General features: G+C 38.3%; 1 protein-coding gene across 7 annotated transcripts in view; it reads left to right on the plus strand.

The window, feature by feature from the left end:
* The window catches only part of LOC126266816 (uncharacterized), a 342237-nt gene that overhangs the window by 137323 nt on the left and 177918 nt on the right, over positions 1–26996 (plus strand). For 4 of the 7 annotated variants that reach the window (XM_049971388.1, XM_049971379.1, XM_049971397.1 and 1 more), the window contains 3 exons: positions 10056–10398; positions 10477–10693; positions 21485–21668. In XM_049971388.1, coding sequence (XP_049827345.1) covers positions 10086–10398; positions 10477–10693; positions 21485–21668 — 714 coding nt within the window. In that variant the 5' untranslated portion in view covers positions 10056–10085. The remainder of the gene's footprint in view (positions 1–10055; positions 10399–10476; positions 10694–21484; positions 21669–26996) is intronic. The other 3 variants (XM_049971423.1, XM_049971406.1, XM_049971412.1) reach the window with 1 other exon arrangement.

Raw genomic sequence — 26996 nt, forward strand, 5'->3', positions numbered from 1 at the left:
CATTTTAAATCACTCCTAATGCGTACTCCCAGACAATTTATGGAATTAACTGCTTCCAGTTGCTGACTTGCTATTTTGTAGCTAAATGATAAGGGATCTATCTTTCTATGTATTCGCATCACATTACACTTGTCTACATTGAGATTCAATTGCCATTCCGTGCACCGTGTGTCATTTCGCTGCAGATCCTCCTGCATTTCAGTACAATTTTCCATTGTTGCAACCTCTCGATACACCACAGCATCATCTGCAAAAAGCCTCAGTGAACTTCCGATGTCATCCACCAGGTCATTTATGTATATTGTGAATAGCAACGGTCCTATGACACTCCCCTGCGGCACACCTGAAATCACTCTTACTTCGGAAGACTTCTCTCCATTGAGAATGACATGCTGCGTTCTGTTATCTAGGAACTCCTCAATCCAATCACACAATTAATCTGATAGTCCGTATGCTCTTAATTTGTTCATTAAACGACTGTGGGGAACTGTGTCAAACGCCTTGCGGAAGTCAAGAAACACGGCATCTACCTTTGAACCCGTGTCTATGGCCCTCTGGGTCTCGTAGACGAATAGCGCGAGCTGGGTTGCACATGACCGTCTTTTTCGAAACCCATGCTGATTCCTACAGAGTAGATTTCTAGTCTCCAGAAAAGACATTATACTCGAACATAATACGTGTTCCAAAATTCTACAACTGATCGACGTTAGAGATATAGGTCTATAGTTCTGCTCATCTGTTCGATGTCCCTTCTTGAAAACGGGGATGACCTGTGCCATTTTCCAATCCTTTGGAACGCTTCGCTCTTCTAGAGACCTACGGTACACTGCTGCAAGAAGGGGGGCAAGTTCCTTCGCGTACTCTGTGTAAAATCGAACTGGTACCCCATCAGGACCAGCGGCCTTTCCTCTTTTGAGCGATTTTAATTGTTTCTCTATCCCTCTGTCGTCTATTTCGATATCTACCATTTTGTCAACTGTGCGACAATCTAGAGAAGGAAGCACAGTGCAGTCTTCCTCTGTGAAACAACTTTGGAAGAAGACATTTAGTATTTCGGCCTTTAGTCTGTCATCCTCTGTTTCAGTACCATTTTGGTCACAGTGTCTGGACATTTTGTTTTGATCCACCTACCGCTTTGACATAGGACCAAAATTTCTTAGGATTTTCTGCCAAGTCAGTACATGGAACTTCACTTTCGAATTCATTGAAAGCCTCTCACAGACCTCTCCTCACACTGCATTTCGCTTAGGTAATTTTTGTTTGTCTGCAAGGCTTTGGCTATGTTTATGTTTGCTGTGAAGTTCCCTTTGCTTCCGCAGCAGTTTTCTAACTCGGTTGTTGTACCACGGTGGCTCTTTCCCATTTCTTACGATCTTGCTTGGCACATACTCATCTAACGCATATTGTACGATGGTTTTGAACTTTGTCCACTGATCCTCAACACTATCTGTACTTGAGACAAAACTTTTCTGTTGAGCCGTCAGGTACTCTGTAATCTGCTTTTTGTCACTTTTGCTAAACAGAAAAATCTTCCTACCTTTTTTAATATTTCTATTTACGGCTGAAATCATCGATGCAGTAACCGCCTTATGATCGCTGATTCCCTGTTCTGCATTAACTGATTCAAATAGTTCGGGTCTGTTTGTCACCAGATGGTCTAATGTGTTATCGCCACGAGTCGGTTCTCTGTTTAACTGCTCAAGGTAGTTTTCAGATAAAGCACTTAAAAATATTTCACTGGATTCTTTGTCCCTGCCACCTGTTATGAACGTTTGAGTCTCCCAGTCTATATCCGGCAAATTAAAATCTCCACCCAGAACTATAACATGGTGGGGAAATCTACTCGAAATATTTTCCAAATTATTCTTCAGGTGCTGAGCCACATCAGCTGCTGAGCCCGGGGGCCTATAGAGACATTCAATTACCATGTCTGAGCGTGCTTTAACCGTGACTTTCACCCAAATCATTTTACAATTCGAATCTCCGTCAATTTCCTTCAATACTATTGCACTTCTTATCGCTATAAACATGTCTCCCCCTTCACTGTCCAGCCTGTCTGTGCGGTATACATTCCAACCTGAGTTTAGGATTTCATTACTGTTTACATGTGGTTTCAGCCAACATTCTGTCCCTAATACTATATGGGTGTTGTGACTGTTTATTAATGCGAGCAGTTCTGGGACCTTTCTATAGACGCTCCTGCAGTTTACTATTAGCACATTAATATTGTTATTCCCTGTTGCATTTTGCCTACTCCTGCCTTGCCGCATCTCAGGAGGCGTCTTGTCGGGCCTAGGGAGGGAATTCTCTAACCTAAAAAAACCCCACTAGAAATTGGCTGTTACAAACTGATGATAGAATTTGTAGACCATAACATGCCTGTGACATTCTTTTTACATGTTCATTCAGTCTTAACTTACTGCCAATACTCATCCCTAAAAACTTTGTGTTAGTTGCAAAATGTATAAATGTGTCATCTATATTTAATGCGACCTAGTTGTTTTACATAGTGTGTACAGTTTGTTTTCTTTATGTTCAATCTTAATTTGTTACATACTGCCCTATTTTAAACGTCCTTTAGCATGTCATTTGTTTTCTCCGTGACTATGATGTTGCTGTCATCAGCAAAGAGAAATTTTTCTCTGTGTCTTACGTGGTTTGGAAAGTTATTGATATATATTAAGAACAGAAACTGACCCAATACACTACCCTAAATGACAGGTTTGTTAATATATTTCTAGCCTGACATTCTTTCGTTAAAGATTATCATCGGCAGATGTCCCATCTATCTCCATAATTTGCACCCTGTTTTCCAGTTAAGACAACTCACGTGCTGTTCCTCTTTCACCTAGTGCATATAGCTTGTTTGGTAGTATTTTATGGTCAGTGGTGTAGAAAGCTTTGGACAAATTTAAGAATACATCTGTAACACAGTCATCCTTCTCAGTAACTTGAAGCACTGCTTTTGTGAACTTTGTAACAGCGGGTATTGTACTCCATCGGCATCTGAAACCAAACTGTGATTTGTTAAAAAGGTTTTGTTCTATTCATGTAACTCATTATTCTATTTTCTTGGAGTGTGGTTTGTCTAACTCAGCTAAATTAGTCTACCTTTCATAATTGATTCAGCTGTTTCTGAGAATGCAAACTGCAGAAAAACTGGCCTAAAGTTTTCAATATGTGTTTATTAAGAAAACAACTCGTGTTCTTTAGGTACCATGATAAAATACTTTAACTGAAGGACTCATTTATATTGCTTGTTAATTGAACTCATATACCGTCTATGCACCCATTCAAAACAGAGACTGAACCCTCCTCTATGCCTACTGACATTTTGTTTTAATTTTTTTTTCTGTGTCGTCTGCCTGACTTCAAGCTCTGTTGTGGGGAAACATCAGCATTGTGCTTACTGTGTAATTCATTGTGGTTGCTACTTGTGTTTTAGAATGAACTTATTGCATTTTCTCCTCAGTAACAGAGAAATTGATGTACAAATTTTGCCATTTCCTGTGGATTTTCAATTATTCTGTTGTTACACTTGTGTTTGTCTTTTCCTGTTCATCCTTTGCGTGCCATAGTACTTTGCTTTTACTTTTTGCATTAAATATTATTTTTGTCATTGAATGAATTTTTGCAGCAAACAGTACCCTCCATAGTGTATTTTTCATGCCTGTCCATTACTGTAGCTGTTTTTGTAGTGTCTTAGATGGATAACTTCAGGCATTAGAAAATCCTCTATTTTCATTTGCTGCTGCTGTTGAAGTGGCTAAGTTTGGAAATGTCTCCTCAAAAATTAATTTAAACAACATGCAGAGTTTAGAGAACTTAGCATCTACATTGTTGTCCCCATACACTTCATCTCAGGTTTAATTTGTCAGTGCAGTAGAAAAGTACATGTATTTTATATTCCAAGAAAATCTCTTGGTAGACCTGCAGTTTTGGGGTTTCGTCAAGCCTATTTTTGCTGTATTATCTGACAGTATGTCTAATTATTGGAAAGTCAAGAGCTCCTATAAATCAGTTAACAATTTTCCCTGTCAATATTTGTAAGTATGTGGTATAATAGTGATACTAAACTCACAGAATGATGAACTTCATATGGAGGTCTAGCTTTGTTAGTTTAGAGGCTGTCAATTCAAATCCTTTGCCCACATAAATTGTGGTCAGGTCTGCTCTATATTTGAAATACTTGCCACTTTTGACAGAAGTATCTGATCCCACACCCTTCAACGTAATTTATAGTAGCATCTTTATACATTCATATGATGGTAGCACTGTATGCTGTGTTTAAATTGCCTCTACACAAGTGGTCTGTAATGTATATCACCATTTTATTCAAAAACTGTAATTCCACTTGAAGCTGCTGTGCTTTAGTTGCAATAGACTGCACAGTTTGATGGAGGAGGTCTTAGTAACATTACTAATCACGGTGCTTCTTCTGGACTTCTATACAATCTAAACAAAATGTAACTGTAGTTTCAGGTGGAAGTATACTGTATTTTTAATCGATTGAAACATGTGCAAAATAATTTTCTACACAATTATATTAATGTATGTGTGTATCATCCATACTATTATCTGTCATCATCTGATGAAGATGACACTTTTTCACTGCAGTTTGAGTTTTTTTATAGGTGCTAAAACTGAAGAAAATTAAATATTGGTGGTACATTGTCTTGCTTTAGTTTACTTCTGATTTCAAAGGTTCTGTGTTGAAACATACAGATGACAAAGTGCTCTTCATAGCTTGTAATGGTTGTCTGCTTTAAAAGTGTTCTATTTTAATTGTAATGATTAAAACTTTCTTTCATAACTCATCAGTGAGAAAACTATTACCAGTATTGATTATGACATAAAAAGAGTTAATAAAAATCTTAAGAGAAATATGCAGTATTGAAATTAATATTTAAGAAAATGCCTCGCATATTTTCAAGAGACCATTGTCCGTAAATTGGGAACATGTATGCGTGAATATGAATTCTTAAACAGACCACCATTCACATGTACCCATTAACGATGTCACTTCTTAGTTTCAGTCTGCAATTCAGTCGTGTCCTCTGCAAAAATGTGATTGCAGATTTTGTGATATTTTTTTTTAAAAATAGGCCTGTGGAATGACATTTTATTTCCTTTCATATATTATTCTGTGTAATCTCACACATTACATTAGACTGAAAACAATAATTTAAAATAAAAAGAGAGATGTTTATTTCATAAGCTGACTGCAACCGGTTTCAACCCATCAGGTGATTTCTATATAATGTCTGACTGTGTCTATGTCATGTATAGTTTGATCATAGGATGTTAGAAGCACGCTAAGTCAGTGTTTAAACAACCATAGTAAACATTGGAATGAACTTGTACCAAATGGTAGCTGCATGCAAGTCAATTGTTTGCAAAAATTCAGGATTCTCCCTGGATGATGTTGAGCATGAATAGAAATCCCACATCAGATCCTCATTGTACAAACTGGAAAAGCTCCCACTAGGTGCAGATGCAACTGGCAATAACATGTTCGTGGAGAGCTTAAAGTTGAACTGAAGCCGTGGAGAAAAGGTAATACTAAACACTTAGACAGCTAACAAGCTTTAGTGAAAAAGAGAGCAATGCCACAGTAAATATTATGTAGGCCAATGGATATTCTTGAGTAACCCATGTACGTCAAAATGAGCAAAAAAGAAAATCAAGAAGTGTACTGTACTGTATCAGATTGTTGAGAAGGCATGTTCAGTCAATGTGAAGCTGCTGCTGCTTGCTGAAACCATTATTGTCCACATGGAGTGGACCCTACCATGTTAGGGCAACCCTGATATATTGATACCACTGCATCCCAAGAATGTTATATCCAGCCCCAGAGTGAAAACTATCAAGCAGCCTTGCCATATCTGTAATTAAACATACTTTTGTGTGTGTGTGTGTGTGTGTTACTCTCTCAAAATGTGTCTTCCCCTCTTTGTAACCTATTACACCATTAAGTATATACAGGGATTTGAAAAAAAGTTAGCATCACCGTGAGAAAAGCAAGCTTGTACATAAATGCAGATGCTAATCAAGCCTGCTGCTTGTGATGATGTGTCTGGGCACAAGTGAAACCTGAGCAGTGTCCTCAGTATGTTGCAAGTGTCAGTCATGGTCAGAAGAGTGTGCTGTATAGTTGAGTAAATTATTTCAGAGTTAAGTGAGTTTCAATGTGGACAAATTGTTAGTGCTTCCATAAATGTGGGAGCTGAAATGTTTCAAGAGGCGCTATATCAAAGATTTATACCACATGCAGAGAAAGTGTAAAAGTAACATCTGCAAAGTCACAATGCAGTCAAAAGTGTGTGTTACACCATTGTGACAGATGGTCATTGCAGAGGATTGTGACAAAAAATAGAGTACGACAGCTGTAAAAGTCCCCTCGGAACTGAGCAGAAGTCCCTGCAGAACTGAATGTTCCACTAGCAGACCCTGTTAGCACCTAAACAACATCAAGGGATCTCCATAACCAGGGAATTTCAGGGCAGACTGGAATCTGGAAACTGCTCATCAGTGATGAAAATGCCCATGACTGGAAAACATGGTGGTGAAGCCATAAAACCTGGATTATGGAGCAGTAGAAGAGCTTATGTCCAAAGAGTGAAAAATATGGCAGGTTGCAGTGCTGGTTTGGGTAGCCATATTGTGGTATTTCATGGACCCTGCGTTTTCTCCACAAGTTTTCATTACTGCCAAGGATTATGTGACCATTTTGGCTGATGAGATCCATCCCATGATACAATGTTCTCACTATTTTGGAGGAAGAGCAGTATAAAATTCCCTTGAAAACCATACAGAAACTGTGTATTTACCCATTTCGAGATAATTGGAAGCTGTTTTGAGTGCCGACGTGTTTTCCTACATCTTATTAGGCATTGTAATGTATTATGTTCTTCGTATTTCCATATTTTTGTCCACCGTCCACTGTACTAAACCAGTAATCCTTGTCGATTTTCCTACTCAAGCTTCATTTCAAAGCTCTTGCATTCATTAATCTTTCTTTGCTAAATTCTGCCCTTGACCTTATCGTGCTCAACTTATCCAGTCAGTTGAGTTCATCCATCCCTAAATTGACAGAAATGTTCCATGATCTCTTCCCATGATGTATTGCATAATTACATGATGCCTCATGTGCCCACGACCTGGGCTTGTTCACTGTTAGCACTGCTACACATTCCAAACAGTCACCATCCTCACTTTCATCCTAGAGACAGAGTTAAAATAACCACTATGGCAAGAACTATCTTTAATGCCCCGTAGCTGGCGAATTGCACTCGAAATCTTCCTCAATTCAAGCCCTGGACTTTAAACAATATGTAGTTCCTAATAGTAGTACAGCCTCCAGTTTGGCCCGAACTTCCACAGAAATTGTCACAACTATGTATAGTATAGGTCAAGAGTCAGAAGCAAAATTAAAGTTTCAGTGAAAAGAAGTAAAGTTTATTTACTTAATCAAGTGTGTCTGTTTTGGTGGGATCACCACCAGCGGGCTATTAGCTAAATGATTTGATTCCTTTGTGCCAGCCAAAAGTGTAATTAATCAAAAGAATATGAGTTTGGTATCACTTGGTAGACAGCTAAATAAGCTAATGCTGGGTAGCCAAAAGAAAATTGTCCCAGTAATTGCACATCAAATACCAATCTTAATGTTAGACTTTCTTTTATTTGGACACCATTTTCACAGAACAGTTTTCTAATGGTTTGTTTGTTGTTTATATAATATTATTATGAATGGCTGTAATTTTTTACAAGCAAATTTTGTTGTCGACTATGTACATGCTGTTCTAATGTTCTGGAGAGCTCTTTCATGAATCATAGTTCATCTCTCTAATCTATTTTCCTTAAAATTTTGAACGTGAGAGATGAGATATCAAATAACTTGTTGACAGCTGATTCCCTTCCCAAAACTTATTCAGTATGGGGGTTCTTTTTACAGTTTTCAGGCTATGAGCAGTACGTCAAATCCTCTTTGTCCTGCTAATTGTCACTAATTGTATGTAACCGCCTTACTACAAGTCCATTTATTGCTGAAAATATTTGTAGTACCATGTGTAAGAGCAACACTTACCAGTAGTAGTTAATACAGGGCCTACTGAAGTAGGATTGCCAGACAGGTGCATGTCTAACTTTTTGAACCTTTAAACCATATTTTTGTAAGTAGAAATAGATAATAGAAAAAGTAAATGAAAAATGTACAGATACTGGTTGGATAGAAAAATTACTCAAACCCACATATTAACCCAGATAACCCTGACGTCCTTCTGGAAGGATGACGGAACTCACTGTTGAAGTTATTTATTTGTGCGAATAACGCTTTGTTGCAATGGACTGTGGCACATTGTTATATGAAGTAGGCAGAGTCAGTTGCGTCCTGCGACAGTTAGCTTGACGCTGTCGTTGATAGTGAGTGAGAAACTGTGTCTTTAAAATAGGGCCGCTTTTACCGTGGACGAAGTGACTGACCTTGTCATTGATGGGTATGTATATTTTCTTTCATATTGCGTCAATAATTCTGAAACTTGTCATATAATATCTTAAAGAATTACCCTATATTACTTATGGGCTCATATTACGATTGAAAGTTTTCATCAGTTGTAATTGAATAATGTTTTCAACCGTCCTTCCAGAAGGGCATCAGGGTAATATGTTGTCATTTTGTATTCACAGAAAACGATGTACACGTATGGAACTTTTTGGACATGTTCGAATCAAAAGATGAGGAAATACCTAATACTGGTGTGAATGTAACATTACACCCTCCTCTAAATTCAGACGAAGATTCAGGTGCTGAAGAAAATCCAAGTGTAGATAAAGTACCAGCAAGTCAGCTCAATGCTACTGCACTAGATGACCTAAAAGAGAGGGGCGTGGAAGCAACAAGAACAATAAGAGGAAACAGAGTTAAGAATTGTACTCTATAATTTGTAGATAAAATTATAAAAGAAACTAGAGGATCATATGAAATTTGTTCTGACTCAGCATCCGGGATTTCCATTGTACATTGGAATGACAACAAGGTTGTTACTGTAGCCACCAACTTTGACAGAGTGCAACCACTACGCTTTGTAGCAAGATTTTCTAGGGAACGAAAGAAAGGGATTAGAGTGCTTCAACCTAGTTTATTACACTCCTACAATACTAATATGGGAGGCATAGATCGAACTGACCAAAATGAATCCCTATATAGATGCTCTATAAGAGGGAAAAAGTGGTATTTCCCGATCATTGCACATTTTATAGACTTTTCAGAGGAAAACGCCTGGGATCTTTACAAGCACAACGAATAACCCATAGATCATCTGACATTTTGTCGTCGAATTGTCACTTTAATTCTTAAAAGTAACAGAAGAGTCACTACCAGCAGAGGATGTCCTAGAAAGAGGGCTAAACTAGATTCCAGATTTGATGGAAGAGAACATTATGTTGCTGAATTACCAACGGATGAGATAACAAAAACGAAGAAGCAGCTGAAATGTCAAAGTTGCCACAAAAGAAAAAAAAGAAAAAAAAGAAGAAAAAAAAAGAAAAAAACTACTACTATGTGCATAAAATGTGATGAACCACTTCATGTTTGTTGCTTTTTGTCTTATATTAGTGCATAAAATATGTGTATAGGTTATTTTCTGTGGTTTTTTTTATTTATTTATTAGCTGTTGTAGCCTATATTTCAAATTTATTTATGTTTATTTGAAAGTATAAAAACCAAAACAAGTTAATTGTGCAATGTCATATACTTTAAAAACATGTTCCCTTATTGTCCTGAAGTCCTTCTGGAAGGACGCCCATTTTTGGAAATACTAAATAAAAATAAATACTCAAAATTGTTTTCACTTTCTTCCTTACAACCTTGTGAATGAATGTAGATAAGATATAAATCAATTTTTGAAAAACAAATAATTCAGGACTATCTGGGTTAAGAGAAACACAAGGTGCAGGATCTACACACTCTGTGACTCACTGGTTTAGTGACACATTTGTATTTCATCTGATATCTTTTTAATTTGTGGTAAACATTTTTTCGTCTTTTTCAATTTCAGTTCAAGAACGAAGTGTTACGTCAATTCAATATGGACTCTGAAGAGAGTGAGATTGATGTCACAGAGTTGGATGAGTGTCTTAAGGAGTTAGAGGCCATAGATATCTCTGATTTTGAACTGAGTGATAATGAGCAAAATTTGGATGCCAAGGAATTAACAGCACATGATGAAGAAGTGACTGAGAAGACAGTGTGTAAGCCACTGGAAATTTCAAAGGAGACAAGTTTTCTTCCAAGTTCTGAAGTGGAAAAAGGTGCAGAATGCGAATTAGAAGGGCCTGCTAAAATAAATTATCCTAGCCATTGCACTGAACCTGGGGAGGAGCGTAAAATTGGGAAATCAAGTGAGTATGCAGTTCAGTGAATGTACATTTTTATGACAGTATGCAGCATCAATAATAACTTAATTTTATTTGTTCTAGCAGCATTGTTTTTTCCTATAGAGGGTCAAACTGGAGAGACAAAACAAAAAATTGAGTTCCAGACTGATTTGTCAGTTACAGAACTCCGTGAGATCCTGAAGAGTACTGTTGATAAAGGAATTCTGGAAGATAAAAACACAAGTGAGACCGTAGTGGAGCTCTCTGATACAACAGCGGTGGTGAAAGACAGTGTTAGACTTTTCCGTGAAACAAAGAAGTAAGCATTTTTATACATTTTCTGGTCCGCATAATTCAATGCATTCTCATAAAATATTACCTATTGTGATTCGGAAGTTACTAGGAACTTCACATGAATTTTTGCTTTAGCTGCTTCATTTAATCTATCATTTCCATGATGTATCATGATACCATGGAACAAGTCACTTTAAAGATTATTTAATTAATTTTTATTGAAATATAACTGGTTGCTGGTCATTTACAGTTAGGCTCATGTAACAATAGCAATTATGTAATGTAATAACAAAAGGTGCTGACAGACTACTAAGTTAATTTTGTTGTGAATAATATGAAAAATAGTGAAATAATCACGTCTTTGCCTCTCCCTCATTTGCTTCACCTATTGCTCCTCAATCCAACAAGCCATCTTCCTCGATGTTGACCTCCACTTCAAGGGTGGCTTCATCGGCACCTCTGTCTACATCAAACCTACCAACCACCAACAATACCTCCACTTTAACAGCTACCACCCATTCCACACCAAAGTCCCTTTCATACAGCTTACTCACCAATGGATGTCGCGTTTGTAGTGATGAACAGTCATTCTCAAAATATGCCAGATGTCTCACAGAAGCTGTCATAGACCAAAATTACCCTTCCAACCTTGTCCGGAAATAAATCTTTCTTCAGTCACCTAACACCTCCCACACACCCACTGTCCGGCCACAAAGGAGCATTCCTCTCATGGCTGTGTCTCAAGGGACTGGAGCAACTGAATTGCCTATGTTTTGACTACCTGTTCTTATGCCCTGAAATCACAATTATTCAGCCCACTATTCTCCACACTCCCCCCACAGTGGTATTCTGCTGCCCACCAAATTCTTGTCTGTCCCTACTCCATCCCTGCTCCCAACTCCTTGCCTCATGGCTCATATCGCTGCAGCAGATCCAGATAAGAGATCTGTCCCATAAATGCTCCCACTACCATCTACTGAGACCTGTCACAGATATCTCCTACACCTTCAAAGGCAGATTCACCTGTCCACATGGTTATGCCACCTGACAAGCTGTCTACATGAATTGCCACTGCCTGGCTGTGGCTGAGAGAGAACTCGATGACTGAGTTGCTGAACCGTCTGCTCAACATGATGTACTTCACTTTAATGGCTGCTTCACAGCCCACACTCCCTGTATTCTTCCTATCCACACCAGATTTTCTGAATTGCACGAGTGAAACTCTCCTTACAACATATCCTTTGCCCCTGTATTTTCCCTGGCTTAAACCTTTGGAAGTCTACATCTACATCCATACTCCGCAAGCCGCCTGACGGTGTGTGTCTACCCTATCCCCTTCCTGTTCCCACTCCAGTAATACACACAGTATACACCTCTACTTTCCCTGCATGCTCCCAACAGGTAGCACTAGCATTTTTGTCCACCACTACTACTGTACTACCCACCCTCCCCACTTAAGTGTGCACCTCAGTGCCCAGAGACGGTGGACGCGTGCGTGCGTGCGTGCGTGTGTGTGTGTGTGTGTGTGTGTGTGTGTGTGTGTGTGTGTGTGTGTGTTTGTGTGTGTGTGTGTGTGTGTCTTTCTACTTCAGAAGAAGCACTTTGTCTGGAAGCTTAAACATTTTAGCACTGTTTTCCATTGTGCATGTCTGAGACTCAACACCTCCTGTGTGTGGTGAGTAGCAGTCTATCCTTTTCAGATTATTATTTATTAATGATAAGTAGAATATGCTCTCAGAATTGATTTTTTCACTTTTCTATAACTTCTTGTTGGTGTATGTACTTACGTACAGGGAGAAGCTGTCAAAAATGCTTAAAACATAGTAAATTACATTATTTTGCTGAGAAATACCATCATTTACTTATTTATTTTGCAAAAAGTGATCTTGAGTGAGCTTTGTAAATTTGATAAAGTGAGATTCAATTCTTTTTTAATTCCCTCAGAAAGGGAATTATATTCCAACACTAGACAGTATCAGTTGTAGCACAGATATCCTCTTAATTCAGTGAAATTTTTTCTTTCCAAGCATTCTTTAAAGGTTAGGACATCCTACCACATGAGACCAAAATTGTGGGAACTGTAGATGCAAAGTCGCACTCTTTAATCATCACAACAGTCAATATGTGAGTGGATGTATTATATGTGTGTGCAAGAATATTGCACATTGCACCAATTTTGGCTGCCTCTGCTTCCTATCAATATGCTACCAGCTCACTGACTCGTGTATTAATGAACAGTCACTGTATCTTAGTTTTCAAAGTGGTAATAATGATACCATACAGGTAAAAATAAAGTGCTAATCATTTTTCCCAATGGGAAAATGATTTTCGGTATTTTTGTTTCGCTTCCACCTTTTTCCAGGTTACTATTTTGAGGTCTATATTTGTAGTTTTCTGTGGAATGTATGCTGGATCCACACTACATTTACACCTATAATGTTTCCAAATGTTTTGGTTTCCATATACCATTTTGAAATCTGCACCCTCAAGTATTTTTTTCTAGTCTCTATAGTCTAGAAATATGATATCCATCTTTCATATGCAAAAATTTATTCATGAAATTAAATATGCGACAGATGTTTACCATCTCAACAGTCTCTCAGTTCTTAGTGTCACATATTATTGTCAAGATACCGTTTATTTATTAATCACTTGTCAGAATAAACTTTGATTGATCATATGGAACAAATCCTTCTAGGACAGGAACAATAGCATTGTATTGGCATCTCCTTATATACCAATGCCATTGTAAGATTTACCTGTTCTCATGGATATCACATAGTGTTGATGTGCCACAGACCAAAGACTCTTTCCAGTTACCTAGTGAGCGATTGCCATGCATCTTTTATCTCATTGGTTTGGATAGACAATAACAGTAATGTACCCTTTCCTGAATCATAATGATATCTTAAATCAAGATATTTATCCCAGATATCAGTCATCTGGTAGACATGTTCACTGCATAAGGCAAGTTACTTTCACTGATGAGGTATCCAAGATAACGTGCAATTTGTCAACAGTAAGGTATCGTGCACACATGAATTTGTACCTTTTACCAGGATCCGTTGATAACTTTACCACTGCTGTGTTGGAAGTTAGCTGCTGTACAGTTATTCATATGTTGGTAATGGACAGCTTTTTGGCATTCCCCTGGTGCAGCAATCAAAGGGACTGAAGTATTGTGCAATGTATCGCTAATTGAAATGTTATCAAATCCTTTCATTCCCCATTTCCACTTAAATGCTCTTAACTTGCCAACTGACTTATTCTATCAGTGTGCATACAGACACTTGTCACAATTCTTCATTGAAATCAAGATGTGTTGATTCAACACATTTATAAGCTCAGCTTTAACTCATTGTTATAGGAAGGTATACAAAATAGTAAGCAGATACTTAAATCTATAATATCCTGCTCCTCTTCCCACCTCACGTTTCTTTTCTCAAATACTCATTTTAGTTTGTCGCATTTCTTCTTGCTTGCATATCCACAAAACTATTTCCTCCTATAACTACTACTTCTGAATTTAATATGTCTGAGCATCATACTGTTCTGTATTCGCAAGGGCAAAGATCTCTCCTCAGCATTGGTGTGTTTTATTGGTCAGTTTTCATTTATATAAAAATGTTTTGACAATTACCAAATAATTACCCCAATGCGCTAAAGTGACATATGAAGACAATGAAACAGCTTGCTTGGCTACCTAAGTAGCACTGTCACTATCACAATTTCTTTTTAAATTTTCTGAAATTCCACCATTGCTTTGGCATTAAGAACCAGCAAGTATATTTCATTATTTATTATTTCCTTGCACAGTCGCACACCCATCCCTTACTGTTGACTAGTTTCGAACGAGACCATTTTTTTAACCATATCCTACATCAAAAAGTACACCATTAGTGAAAAATATAAATACAAATGTCAAAATATATAAAAATTCTTGACCCTCCTGCACATATAAAACAGAGAGGTTCATTACAACTGCTGTGACGTAGCTGCATCTCTTTTATTGTGTGATTGTAAAATATTTGCAGCATAATATATAAAAGTTTTCTTCTGTTATTACAATATACATTCAAACTGTGTTGCTGGCACATTTGTTTTCCATAAACAAGGTCATTTTAGCAAATGTGTACTTGACATGCATTTTGTTATAATAAAGGGAAGTGAGTAGCATCTGTACACTCTGTACATGACTTTTAACCAGCAGCATCTTACTTTAAATGCTCTCTAGAAAAGAAGACAGGTAGGAAGAATAATTTCTTGGACTCAACAGTAGCAAGGGCAGAAAAAAATTGAAATATGTTTTATTGTAAACCAACACATTGGTTGCAACAATTGGTGAGAACATCAACCATCTACCACAGCATAAAAGGTCATATTTTTTGTTGCAGAGGTTTGACTACAGAAGCTCACCTTTGATGAAGAAGAAATACAATGAGAGTTATGTATTCTGAAACAAGTGCCAACAGCATATAGTTTTAAGAGAGGTGTAATCACAAAGGCTCAAAAAATACAGACACAATAAGGATCCACACATTGCTAAAAAGCTTATTATGCTGAAGTATTACAACCATATTACTGAAAAGTTTGTGCTCACTTTCCCTAAATAGTAGAAGTAGTGTTTTGGACCGCAGGCCAATGGAGATTTAGGCTTAGAAATAAAACTGAAACTAAGAATAGAAACTATGGTGCATCTGGTATGTGCAGATTACAGTGTGGAACTTTCAGTATGTAATATTGGAAATACTATGAAAATACTACACATAGCACCTAAGGGGATCAAATAGGATGCACAAGAAGAATGGGAGATACATAAATGGAATGTAAAGGAGTTGTGGAAATTAACGAATGAGCAATCTGCATTTAGGTACCTGGTGTTTTTTCAAGCAATATGATTAGTACTGCAGTAAGCTGATAGTTATAGTGCAATGACCTAGCGATCTACAGGCTGCAAGTATTTGTGGCAGCACTTGCAGCTGTTTGTCAGTACAGTATAAAGTTCTTAGTATTTTAACCAAATATACAATGTTTTTATGAAATTTGGAATGATTTAGGAGGTTTTAAAATAAAATTGTAAATTTTGCTGTTGCAGCAGCGCCTGATGCTGTCACTGGTACAGTAGTGTTTTGGACACAGTTATAATCTTTAATCAAATATTTAATATTGCAACCACTTTTTATAAAGATTTGAGTAATTTTGAAAGTTTTAAAAAAGTTAAATTTTTAATGTTTTTATGCAAATGTAATTGCGAAATCAGGAGCCAAACACACTGACATGCACTGTTTGAAATAAGCGGAGACATGCGGGTGATGACAGCGTGCACAAACGCAATATGAACACTGACGGTGCCTTCCAAGTACACTCAACCACATTTGCTAAGTTGAACTTGTGTGTGGAAGTCATTTGTGCCAAGCACAGACATTTCGTATGTATATTGTAAGAGTTGGTCAAAACTTTTTATATTACACTGGATTATTATACAGTCACATGATAAAGACACAGCTTTCTCATGACCATTGTTATGAACTTCTGTGATCTCTATACACAGAGTGCATGAAAACTACCATGTAATTCAATGTTTCATAGTTTTCGTTAAGGATGTCCTTTTTGACGTAGTAAATGGTTCGAAAATGAATGGACTCTTTCGAAACTAGTCACTATTAAGGAATATACAGGCTGTGTCACCTAACTCTGCCACCTCAAATATCACTGGAACAACAATAGATATCCAAAAACAGTTTTCACCAGCATGAATGTACAGCAGGGGCTCAGGAAACCAAATACTGTGAGAAATTTAAAATGTAAGCAAATACTGTTTTCAACACAAACTCGTGTATTTTTAAATGGACACGCCCTATAATTTTGTGTGCAGGCTATAGCATGAAAAATCACGAACAGAATGGTGTTGGTTGCATTGGAATACGTCAATTACATCCTGAGAAATTGCGAAGCGAATTTGACGCTTGAAATAAATGAAGCGCACAGCTAGTGCACGTTCTGAGACTCAAGCATGCATCTCATGCCGCGTGTGTCGAGCTCGCACAATCCACAAAAATTAACAAGTAACACGTCCAATGTAAAGTTACGTTTTTCAAATTGTAAATGTATGTTTACTCTAGCGAAATAAAAACTAGAGCTACAATTAGAGATAACACACTTGAATTCACTTTGCTAAACATGTTTACTAGTGTCCTGTCACCCACATAAACTATATTGTTGTTCCTTACATCCAGCATAGAAAATACTCACATCTTGACCAATGAAACTGTGTCATGTCAACATTTGGTTGGATTGCCCCTCTGTTTGCATCAATACGCGCTTACAGATGGGTAACAAGAATGTGTTACACAGATTGTAGAGTTTCTACAGATATTACCGCACATAGTGCAGTAATACGATGTTGCATACCTTCAACTGTCATTGGATCAAGTCGTGAGATAGTGCTGGCCATCGCACAGTACCTCCCAGTCCGATCCACCTATTTGGAAATGTCACATCTAGAACATCTATGGCAACTTTTGCATTGCGTGTGGGACATCCATTATGTTGGAACCACATTGATAGAAGAGTTTCCAATCCTAGATCCTCCACGAGGAATGCTAGTGTGTGTTGAAGAAATAATACATATCGCTGTCCATTCAACGTTCTATGGGAAAAAAATATGGACCTGCAGTGCAGTTAGCAGTGCTACCGCACCATACATTGACACTCCACTGTTGTTGATGACCAACTTGGCGAATCCAGTGGGGATTTTGCTCGGACCAGTAGTGCATGTTCTGCACATTCACATTACCGTGATTTGTAAATGAAGCCTCATCCATAAACAACTTATTGCTTAGGAATACTGGATTACCTTGCAACTGCTGAAGTGCAAAATGACAGAATGCAATGCGCAATTCAAAGTCATTCCTGTACAGTTCTTAGTGCAGTGAGATATGGAATAGATGAAACCGATGCAGATGCAAGATTTTGAACACTACTGTGACATATTCCTAGACCTTGTGCAATTTCTCGTACACCCACCTGAGGATTCTGTGCTACAGCAGCCAGAACAACAGTTTCATTTCCATTGCCAGTTGCTGGTGTTTTACGTCAACGTTTTGTGGGAGCCCAACTTCCTGTTTCTGTGAATGTCTTGCAAATGTTGCCAGTGGTTCAAAGTGACAGACAACGCTGATCTGGGTAGCGTTCAGCATACAGTGTCACAGCTGCATTGCATTTCTGTGACATTCACCATAAATTAAAATATTTAGTTTTTCTTCATTACTGAAGGATGGCATATAGACTAGTTGACAGCAAATGTAACAAGCCACAAGAAAACAGGTTTTAATGTGGCAATGTATGTGAACTATGTTACAGTATGAGAGCAGTTCAGCAGACATTAGGAGACACTTCTACACTTAAGGTAGAGTGTGCCGTGGGTTATTGGTATGTTTACGGCAGGATACAGGTGCCAGTGCAGGCAACCTCTGCTCTGAGCACAGTACTACATGCAATACACTACGTCAGGAACTGTGACTCTATTGCTATCCTTTACAAGCCCCATATTTCAGAACTTATGGGTTTAAAAATGGGAAACAAAGTGTGTTACCACTAATTGTACCTCTAGTTGTCATTTTGCAACAGTAAACATTATGTGCAGGACATTCGTCATTCTGATACCGCATTATTTGACACATTATTAGAGGTGGACCGGTTCACATAAGATACAGCTCAAGAAGGGGCTAAACTATCCCCCTGTAGGTGTGCCATCAATGAAATATGCGCCAATGTGTTGTCATACAATACCACACCATACATTAATGCTCCACTGACATCGTGTGTCAATCACATCACAATTACCGGCAGTGTGAGGTGCCCGCTTGAGTCACAGAATGTCTGCTAGCTGTGCCTTCATTTATTTCAAGTGTCAGCTTCGCTTTGCAATTTCTCGGGATGTAATAGACGTATTGCGATGCAACCAATGCCATTATTTCTGTGAATTTTCAAGTTATTGATTGCATACAAAATAATAGAGGGTGTCCTGTATTTTTAAACGAAGTTTGTGTTGAAAATAGTATTTGTTTCCGTTTTACAATTTCGTATAGTATTTGGTTTCCTAAGACCGTGCCGTACGTTCATGCTGGTGAAAACCGTTTTTGAATATCTATTGTTGTTTCAGAGATATTTGAGGTGTCAGAGTTGGGCGAGACACCCTGTATATGCAACTGGGACAGGAAACTAAATGAATAATATCTTAATTTTGCTTCACCATTCCTCTCCCATCTTCTCAAACTGCACTAAGTGCAGTGAACAACTTACACATATTGTTCCTTATTCCAGTTGCTCATGCGAGATAAATTGATTCTAGTGTTACTTTGATTCATGGATCGCTTCACTTGTAAATACGCGCCAGTTTTCTGTGTTTGTGATGTAAATGTTTCTGTTTATCATCATTGCAGTTGATAACCTGCTTCCATAGTTGAGAGGTTACAAGAACTTTCGGCCAGTAGGGGAGGAGGAGAGGCAACCATGGAAATCACCGGACTTTGCGTCACAGTCTTGGGTTGTTACAACCCTCTCTACATGGTGTCATAGATAGAGGGCAAATGCGGATTTAAGTGATTAGTCTATGGTATAGGGGCATTAGATTAATGTTCATCCTAATGCTTAACAAGACTAGTTAGTTTGCCATGTGTGTAAGCATCTGCTTTCTGTTCTTACCATATCTTAGTCACCTACATGAAATAGTTATGTTTAAGACGGCCGAAAAGAAAACTACCCAGATGGTGTCGACTAGAAGGATTTGCCCCAAGCTATGAACTATAGAAATGAATTTTAACTGTTTGTTTCGTATGATTACAGAGCAAACTCTAGTTTACTGTTTGATCTACTTTACCAGACAATGAGATAATGTGGTATCTGCTTGAAGAGTTGGTGTTGTTAGGCTTATTTAACTTGGGTAATGTTTTTCCAGGGTGAATGAATCAACTGTTTATTTTGTGAATTAGTCGACTACAGTTCCCAAGTTATTGTTTTATTCGTTACTCAGATAAGTATTTGATTTTAACTTTTTATGACCAAATCAAAAATTTGGTGAACTTTAAGCTGAGTATGAGAAACTGGAGCAGAAAATAAGATTTTTTAACAATCAATATGTGCTCTCAATGTTTGTGTGTTAAATATGTTAACCACATTCATCTCATGACATAACAGTTAGGGCACACTGTTGAGTACTCAGAAAGATGATCAATCAAATTTGTCAATTCGTACAAACCCAGTTTTACCGATTTGCTCAGATTCTCCAGCCACAGCCTATGTACCTTAAGCCAGAAACCACAGTAACCAGCCATAACATAGTTTCATGTATCAGTGCTTTGGAGCATCCTTAACAGCTGAATTACCTAGTATGTATAAAAGCTTCACTGGGCCCAAACACGCACACCTACAATTATAAAAAAAATGGAAACTCCAGGTTGGAATGTCAGCAGTGTATGGGATAAATAGATTTCTACTCTCCATAAAGATAACATGTTGAGTTGCAGACAGGCACAAGAAAAAGATTGTTATGATTTAGCTTTTGGCCAAATCCTTGTTCAGAAAAGAAAACACACACACACACACACACACACACACACACACACACACACAGAAGCAAGCACACCTCAAGCACACATGACTGCCATACCAGAACACAACTGTCACGTTGAATTAAAGCATCTATTTTGGAGGGGGTGGTGAAGGGGACGGGTGGGGGAAAGGGGAAAGAAAGGCACTATCTGGACTAGATGGAAACATGGAGACTCCAAGATGCAGTGTTGGGAATCTGCAGGGCAGGGGAGGAGGAGGAGAGGGTCAGAGGAGAGGAGCAGAAAAGGGAAAATGCTGGATAGGCAGGTACTGTTTGGTGGAGGGTATGAGGACAGTGGGGTACCATAGATTGAGGCTGGAATACTTTCAGGAGTGGAGAATGTGTTGTTATTACAACTCCCATATGCACAGTTTAGAAAAGCTGATGGTGGAGAGGAGGACCCAAACGGCTTGGGTTGTGAAGCAGCCATCGAAATCAAGCGTGTAATGCTCAACTGCATTTTGTGCCACAACGTGGTCAACAATGCTCATGGCCACAGTGTGGTGGTGGCAGTCATCCATGTGGACAAGTGGTTGGTATTGATACCAACACAAAAATCTGTGCAATGGTGGCAGTAGAACTCTTGTTGTGCCTGCTTGCAACTCAGCATGTCGTCTTTATGGTGAATACCATTTGTCCTTTTCATATGTTGTTGATTCACCTGCACAAAGCTTCTTTAATTTTATTTGCATTATATGAGATCTGCATAGAAAGAAATATCTTTTGTTAGTAATTTTACAATGTATGCTCTAGGAATTTTAACAATAAACTTTTTAGAGATTCTTTCAATGAGCCTGTCTTGCTGCTGTCTTCAGCACAAATATGCTTGTGTGTCATTTGACTTAAATCACTCCTGCAGACATCTCTGTATGTTTACTGGTTTTGGCAAGTTGATTAATTGTCAGTTGATGTCAGAGCAGTCAGTTAGTAGCAGATCTTCAACCAGATTATTCAGATTTAGAATCTTCTATCCTTTATTTACAATCTGAACTATAAGTGACACTTCAGTCTTTAGTTCCCTAAGCTGCATTGTATCGCTGAAGTTAAATTAGATGACTGTGTAGACCTCTCCGTGTTTTACAGGTGATTAGGCTTTTGGACAAGAGCAGAAAAATATAACCATTTTATTGTAGAAAACATCTCATAATTTTATATGTTTGGAAATAATACTTGTGATAAACATGTTTACTGTTTTTGTCATAGAGAAGAAACCAAACAACTGGCATCCAAATTGATGCAGCATATAAGCCACCTGGAACCAATTTCATTACCAGAAATCACATTAACTCCAAAATGTTCACCAAAATTGGAAGAAACTCCCAAGAAACATTATCAGAAAGACAAAGAGGAAGATGATAGCTGTAGACTTGATGATACCACAATTAAGGTTAGTTAATGTTTTATGAAAATTCTTTCTGTTTTTCAGTCTTAGCCAAATGTTTGCCAAAATAATCCACTTACTTTTTTAGTGAGCACTCACACAGAAACTATTGAGAAGATACAGTAGAGTCTCAATATTTAGAGTTTCCATAATTCCGAGCCTAGTTAGGGGGATGGGGGAATGACTACTGTACAGTGTATCAATCCTTGATCTGTTTGCCCGCTCGTAGCACACCACCTGTCAAACCAATCACTCACCTTAGTTGTGTTTGTGGCAGTGACACCACGCGTAGGCTTCTCCTAGTTGTTAATCTCTTACAAAAGCAATCTTTTTTGTTGAAGCGATGTTTCAGTTGTTGTTGTCGGCACAGTACAGTGTTGGATTTCGTTTTCTTTTTTAACTGTTTTTGTTTGTATGCTTTTTAAAAATTAATGCTGCAACAAAAGAAAGGAAATTTGTGCATTTCAATGTTAAATTAAAAGCATTGAAATGACTTAAAAAGTGTCTTTGAAACAGTGTTTGCAAGGTTATTGTTATTGATTGGTGAAGAAACTGGCTTAACCCTTAATCACAGTCATGCAGCTACAGTCATGTGGTCCCATGGGTCGCATGCTCAGAAGGCAGGAAAATTGCATAAAAGCCACCATCGAGCACTACTTAATGCATTTAGTACACGTTTATTCTTCTGTTATACATAAATAGTAACATACAGGATGTCCCATTTATTTTGACCACCCTAAATAACTGTTTGCCCAGATGAAAATTACAAAACATTTCAAGCAAACGTTCTTTAGCCATCAGGGGGACATCAATCAGCATGATTACCTTCATTGTAGCTTTGATGTTTACAAAGATGTGAACAGCGGTCTGACTTTTTTAAATGTCACCCTGTATTTTTTATTCAGTAATTTATTTCCTATCCTAAAGACCTATTCAAAAATGTATCACAGTGTACCATTCACTGAAACACAATATTATTAATTACATAACACAACATTGACTTTGAGCTCGGGATCACAAACTCATCTACTTGCGTAGGTTGTCAGAAAGCAGATGAAAACCAAGCAAAAACATAACACAAAAGTGACTGACTGTCCTGTACCATTTCCTGGGTGTAGAACATTCAAAAGATGCTCAAAGTGGTGACCCTGGACACACACATGCTGGTGCACTCGTTGATTGAAAGAATTATTTACTGCTTCCATTGTTGCATGCTGAAGTGAATGACAAGCAAGCACGATACGTTCCTGCATGTCCTCTGGAGTTGTTGGAATATCGGGATAGACAGCGTCTTTAATGCATCCCCAAAGAATAAAGTCCAGAGGATTTAAATCAGGAGACCTAGCAGGCCAAGTAATGGTTCCTCCTAGACCAATCCATCTGGCAGGATACTTTCAGATCAGAACACAGTGTGCACACAAGGCATTATGTGATGGACACCCATCATGTTGATACCACATAAGAATTCTGGTTCTTTGTGGCACTTCATTCAGAAGAGCAGGAAGAATTCGTCTGAGGAAGTTAGCATACGCTGTGCCATTTAGACTACCATTGATGATGAAATAAAGGCCAATGATTGTAGTACCAAGCATCCCACACCATATGTTAACTCTCCATTGACGCTGATGTTCCACCTGTCTAAGCTATTGTGGGTTGTCACGGGACCAATAATGCATGTTCCTTGCATTTACCTGTTCTTTGTTTTGAGAAGGAACATTCATTGGTAAATAGAACATTGGAGAAGTAGTTCGGGTTGGCGATGATTTGCTGCTGTGCCCACTGACAGAACTGTACACGATTCTGGAAATCATTCCCATGCAATTCTTAATGTAGGTGTATGTGGTAAGGATGGAACTAGTGACTTGTAAGAATACGACATACACTGGTTTTAGGAATGCCAATCTCGTGTTCAAGCTGTCATGTGGATTCATTGCAATGGACGCGAGAACAGTAACTTCGGCAGCTTCATCTGTGCGAGTGCTATGATGATTGTGTTGTCGTAGGTTGAAACTTCGCGTTTCCTGAAGCGGCACAGTAAGATGAGAAAACATCCGTCAGGAAGGTGGGTTCTTGTTAGGATTTCGCTCTAGATATAGTTCCACTGCCTGCATAGCATTTCGCCTTCCTTCAATGACAACAATAAAAGAAACGTCATGTGTATGCAGTTTGTAGGAAGGACAGTCTTTACTGTATGCCTACTCTACACAACGGTATTTAAAAGGACTAAACTACTGTACTAAATCTACCCATACGTAAGAACACTGTATTGCTATTACTGTTCTGCTAACTTAATTTCCCTATAGATGAGTAGCATTTCTACCTTCTCTTCATTGGTATACATTCTACTCATACAAATCTTCTACTGATGATGATGATGGTTGATGGAATGACTGGTGTGCATTCTACTTACGTTTACATTTGTCCTCTGTTAACATCAGCATGTGGATGTGTTGCATTACCCCGAGTACCTGCACTAAGCACTGAGAGCATCAAAGTCAGTGTTAAGTTGTGTAATTAATAACATTGTGTTTCACTAAATGGTATACTGTTATACTTTTTGGAATAGGTCTTTGGAAGAGGGAATGGATTACCGAATAAAAAATACAGGGTGCCACTTAAAAAAGTCATTCTGTTGTTCATATCTTTGTAAAAAATAATGCTATGATGAAGGAAATTATGCTGATTGATGTCCCCCTGACGGCTAAAGAACATTTGCTTGAAACATTTTGTAATTTGCGTCTATACAAACAGTTATTTAAGGTGGTCAAGATAAATGGGACACCCTGTATACACATGGTTAGCCAGTGAAACGGGAAGATTTAAATAAGTAACTAATTCTTTGTGGATTTTTATTTTTAATTTAATTTTTATAAATATAGTACATAGGTAGCCGTTTACTGTACAATAAGTGAAAAAAATATTTTTTTTTTTAAATATAACATCTGCCAAATGTCCTCCATTGGAATCTATGCTCTTCTGCAGCCAGACCTGGAAGTTTCCCATGACATTTTGCAGCATATTGACTGGTATTCCATCAATTTCGTCCTGAATTCGTTGTTTTAGGGCTGGGATAGTTCTGGGTGGATCGTTCTGAAAAACTTTTGTTTTTAAGTAACCCCATAGAAAAAAGTCGCAGGTTGTCAAATCTGGAGAGCAAGGGGGCCAAGGGATATGCCCGTTTCAGGAAATGACACCACCTGGAAACAAAGCATTCACAGTATTCATGGCAACTGTTACAGTGTGACTTGTTGCCCCATCTTGTTGGAACATTGTGTGTGCATTCACTGGCAAACGGGTGAATTCTGGCGTAAGAAGGTTCTGGATCATTGCAACATAACGCACAGAGTTAACAGTTGCAGCACTTCCATTGATATCCTCGAAGAAAAATGAGCCTATGATTCCACTTGCCGACATTGCACACCAAACCGTCACTTTGACCATGAAGAGGCATTTCGTGAAGTGCCCCAGGGTTTTCCTCTGACGAGTATCTGAAGCTCTGTACATTAACAAAACCAGAGAGGTGGAAATGTGTCTCATCACTCATCCACAAGCGATTTACTTGGTCGTCATTTTATTCAAGTCTTTTGGCCATTTCCTCACAAAATTGTAATTGTTTCTGATAGTCACTTGGTTCGAGAGATTGCAAAATCTGTATTTTGTATGGGTGAAAATGTAAATCTTGACAAAGAATCCTTCTCACCGAAGTGTCCCTTGTTACAAGACGTAGAGCATGTTGTTTGGCAGATCGGCTTGGGCTTCTGAGCATTGCCTGTTGAACAGCAGCGATGTTTTGAGGGATTAGAACAGTTTTTGCACTCCCACCTCGTTTTTGAGACGTGGATCCAGTTTGTTCAAGGTTGTTTATCCATGAATGAACTGCGTTACCCGAGGAAAAAGACCTGTTGCGTGGTGTGTTGAAACGGCGTCGAAAAGCACGTCGTGTTTTCACCAAACTCTCACCATTCGTATAGTACGCTTTAACCGCATAGCCACGATGTTCACCCGTCCAATGATCCATCGCAGCTAAATGGCGGGACATGCAGGTAGAATGGAGCCGGCCACCATTACCCCTACCATTCACATTCCAGCTGTCAAGGCCATCTCCAGTCTGCCTGTTTCACTGGCTAACCCTGTGCAAAATATTGTTTTGGTGCTGTGGAAGAGACCTGTTCATATTGCACTCAAAATTCTTATCGAAATTTACAAGGATGGGCACATATCGAAATATTAAAGTGTAGTTCCTTACTTGAAACGTGGTTGTTGCAGATTAATGTTTAACAGGTACCATCATTGTTAAAGTTAATGAGTATTATTGGCAATGAATTACACAGAAAAAATCTGTACATTTTGCATCATCTTTCATGCACTGTGGACACACCTTATGTGAGCATTCAAAACAAATTAGGACCTCGCACTTGCTACACAAATAACTTGGCTTCCTCTTCTTTTTTGCTGGACAAATAAGACGTCTTCCTTCCATCGCTAGGTAGCCTCCTTTTCCAGGTCTTCACGGAGATGTGTCTCAGCTGCTAGAACTTCATAGATAAAAAATCTCAATTCTCCTGGAAAGTATTTGTTTATTATTCTTTTGTGCAATGAAAGTTGGATCAGTTCATTTGCCATAGCTTTCATGAAGTTCATACTGGTAACTACAGGTCTTTCCTTGAGTGACTTATGAACAGTTTATGCATTGATAATACTCACATCAAGAATATGGAAAAACACAGCCATGGGCCAGCATTGTGTGTGGTGGCTTGAACAAAATTGAGCACTCTTTCCATCTACAGTATCAAAACCACCCTTTGTGTTGTTATAGTGAGTTATAATTACAGATTTTTCACATCCCACACAGTCTTCTATGGAGTCATGCATTGTGGATATAAGAATTACTGCTCATCCTTTCTTAGGCACATGGGGATTCAATGTGATGTTTTGGTAAATGCATACAGGGTTGTTCCAACTTTACCTTCATGGGAAGGCAAAAAGATGTCGGAATTTCTTTTCAGTTCTTTCACACTGTTTCCATTATGGTCAAACCATATTTCTGCAGCATGTCTGCAAGTTTGATTGACACATTTTGCACAATTTGAGGACAGACTGGGTGGTGACTGCACTTTTCCTCTCGTCTGGGTAAAGTCCTGCTCTATCACTACTGAGCCGTAGTAGGGGAGCAAGGGGGAAACAAATGGTAGCACCAAAATTTTTCTTTCATCAGGGTGGTTTTATTTGAGTGAACAGTTACACTAATTCTCAATCTTTCAAATCAGCTTTAGTTCTTTAAGGCAAGCAGCTGGGACTAGTGAAAACAACAAACACTTGTAACACAGTAGCAAA

This window comes from Schistocerca gregaria, chromosome 1, assembly GCF_023897955.1.
Source record: "Schistocerca gregaria isolate iqSchGreg1 chromosome 1, iqSchGreg1.2, whole genome shotgun sequence".
In the NCBI taxonomy this organism is placed as follows: domain Eukaryota; kingdom Metazoa; phylum Arthropoda; class Insecta; order Orthoptera; family Acrididae; genus Schistocerca; species Schistocerca gregaria.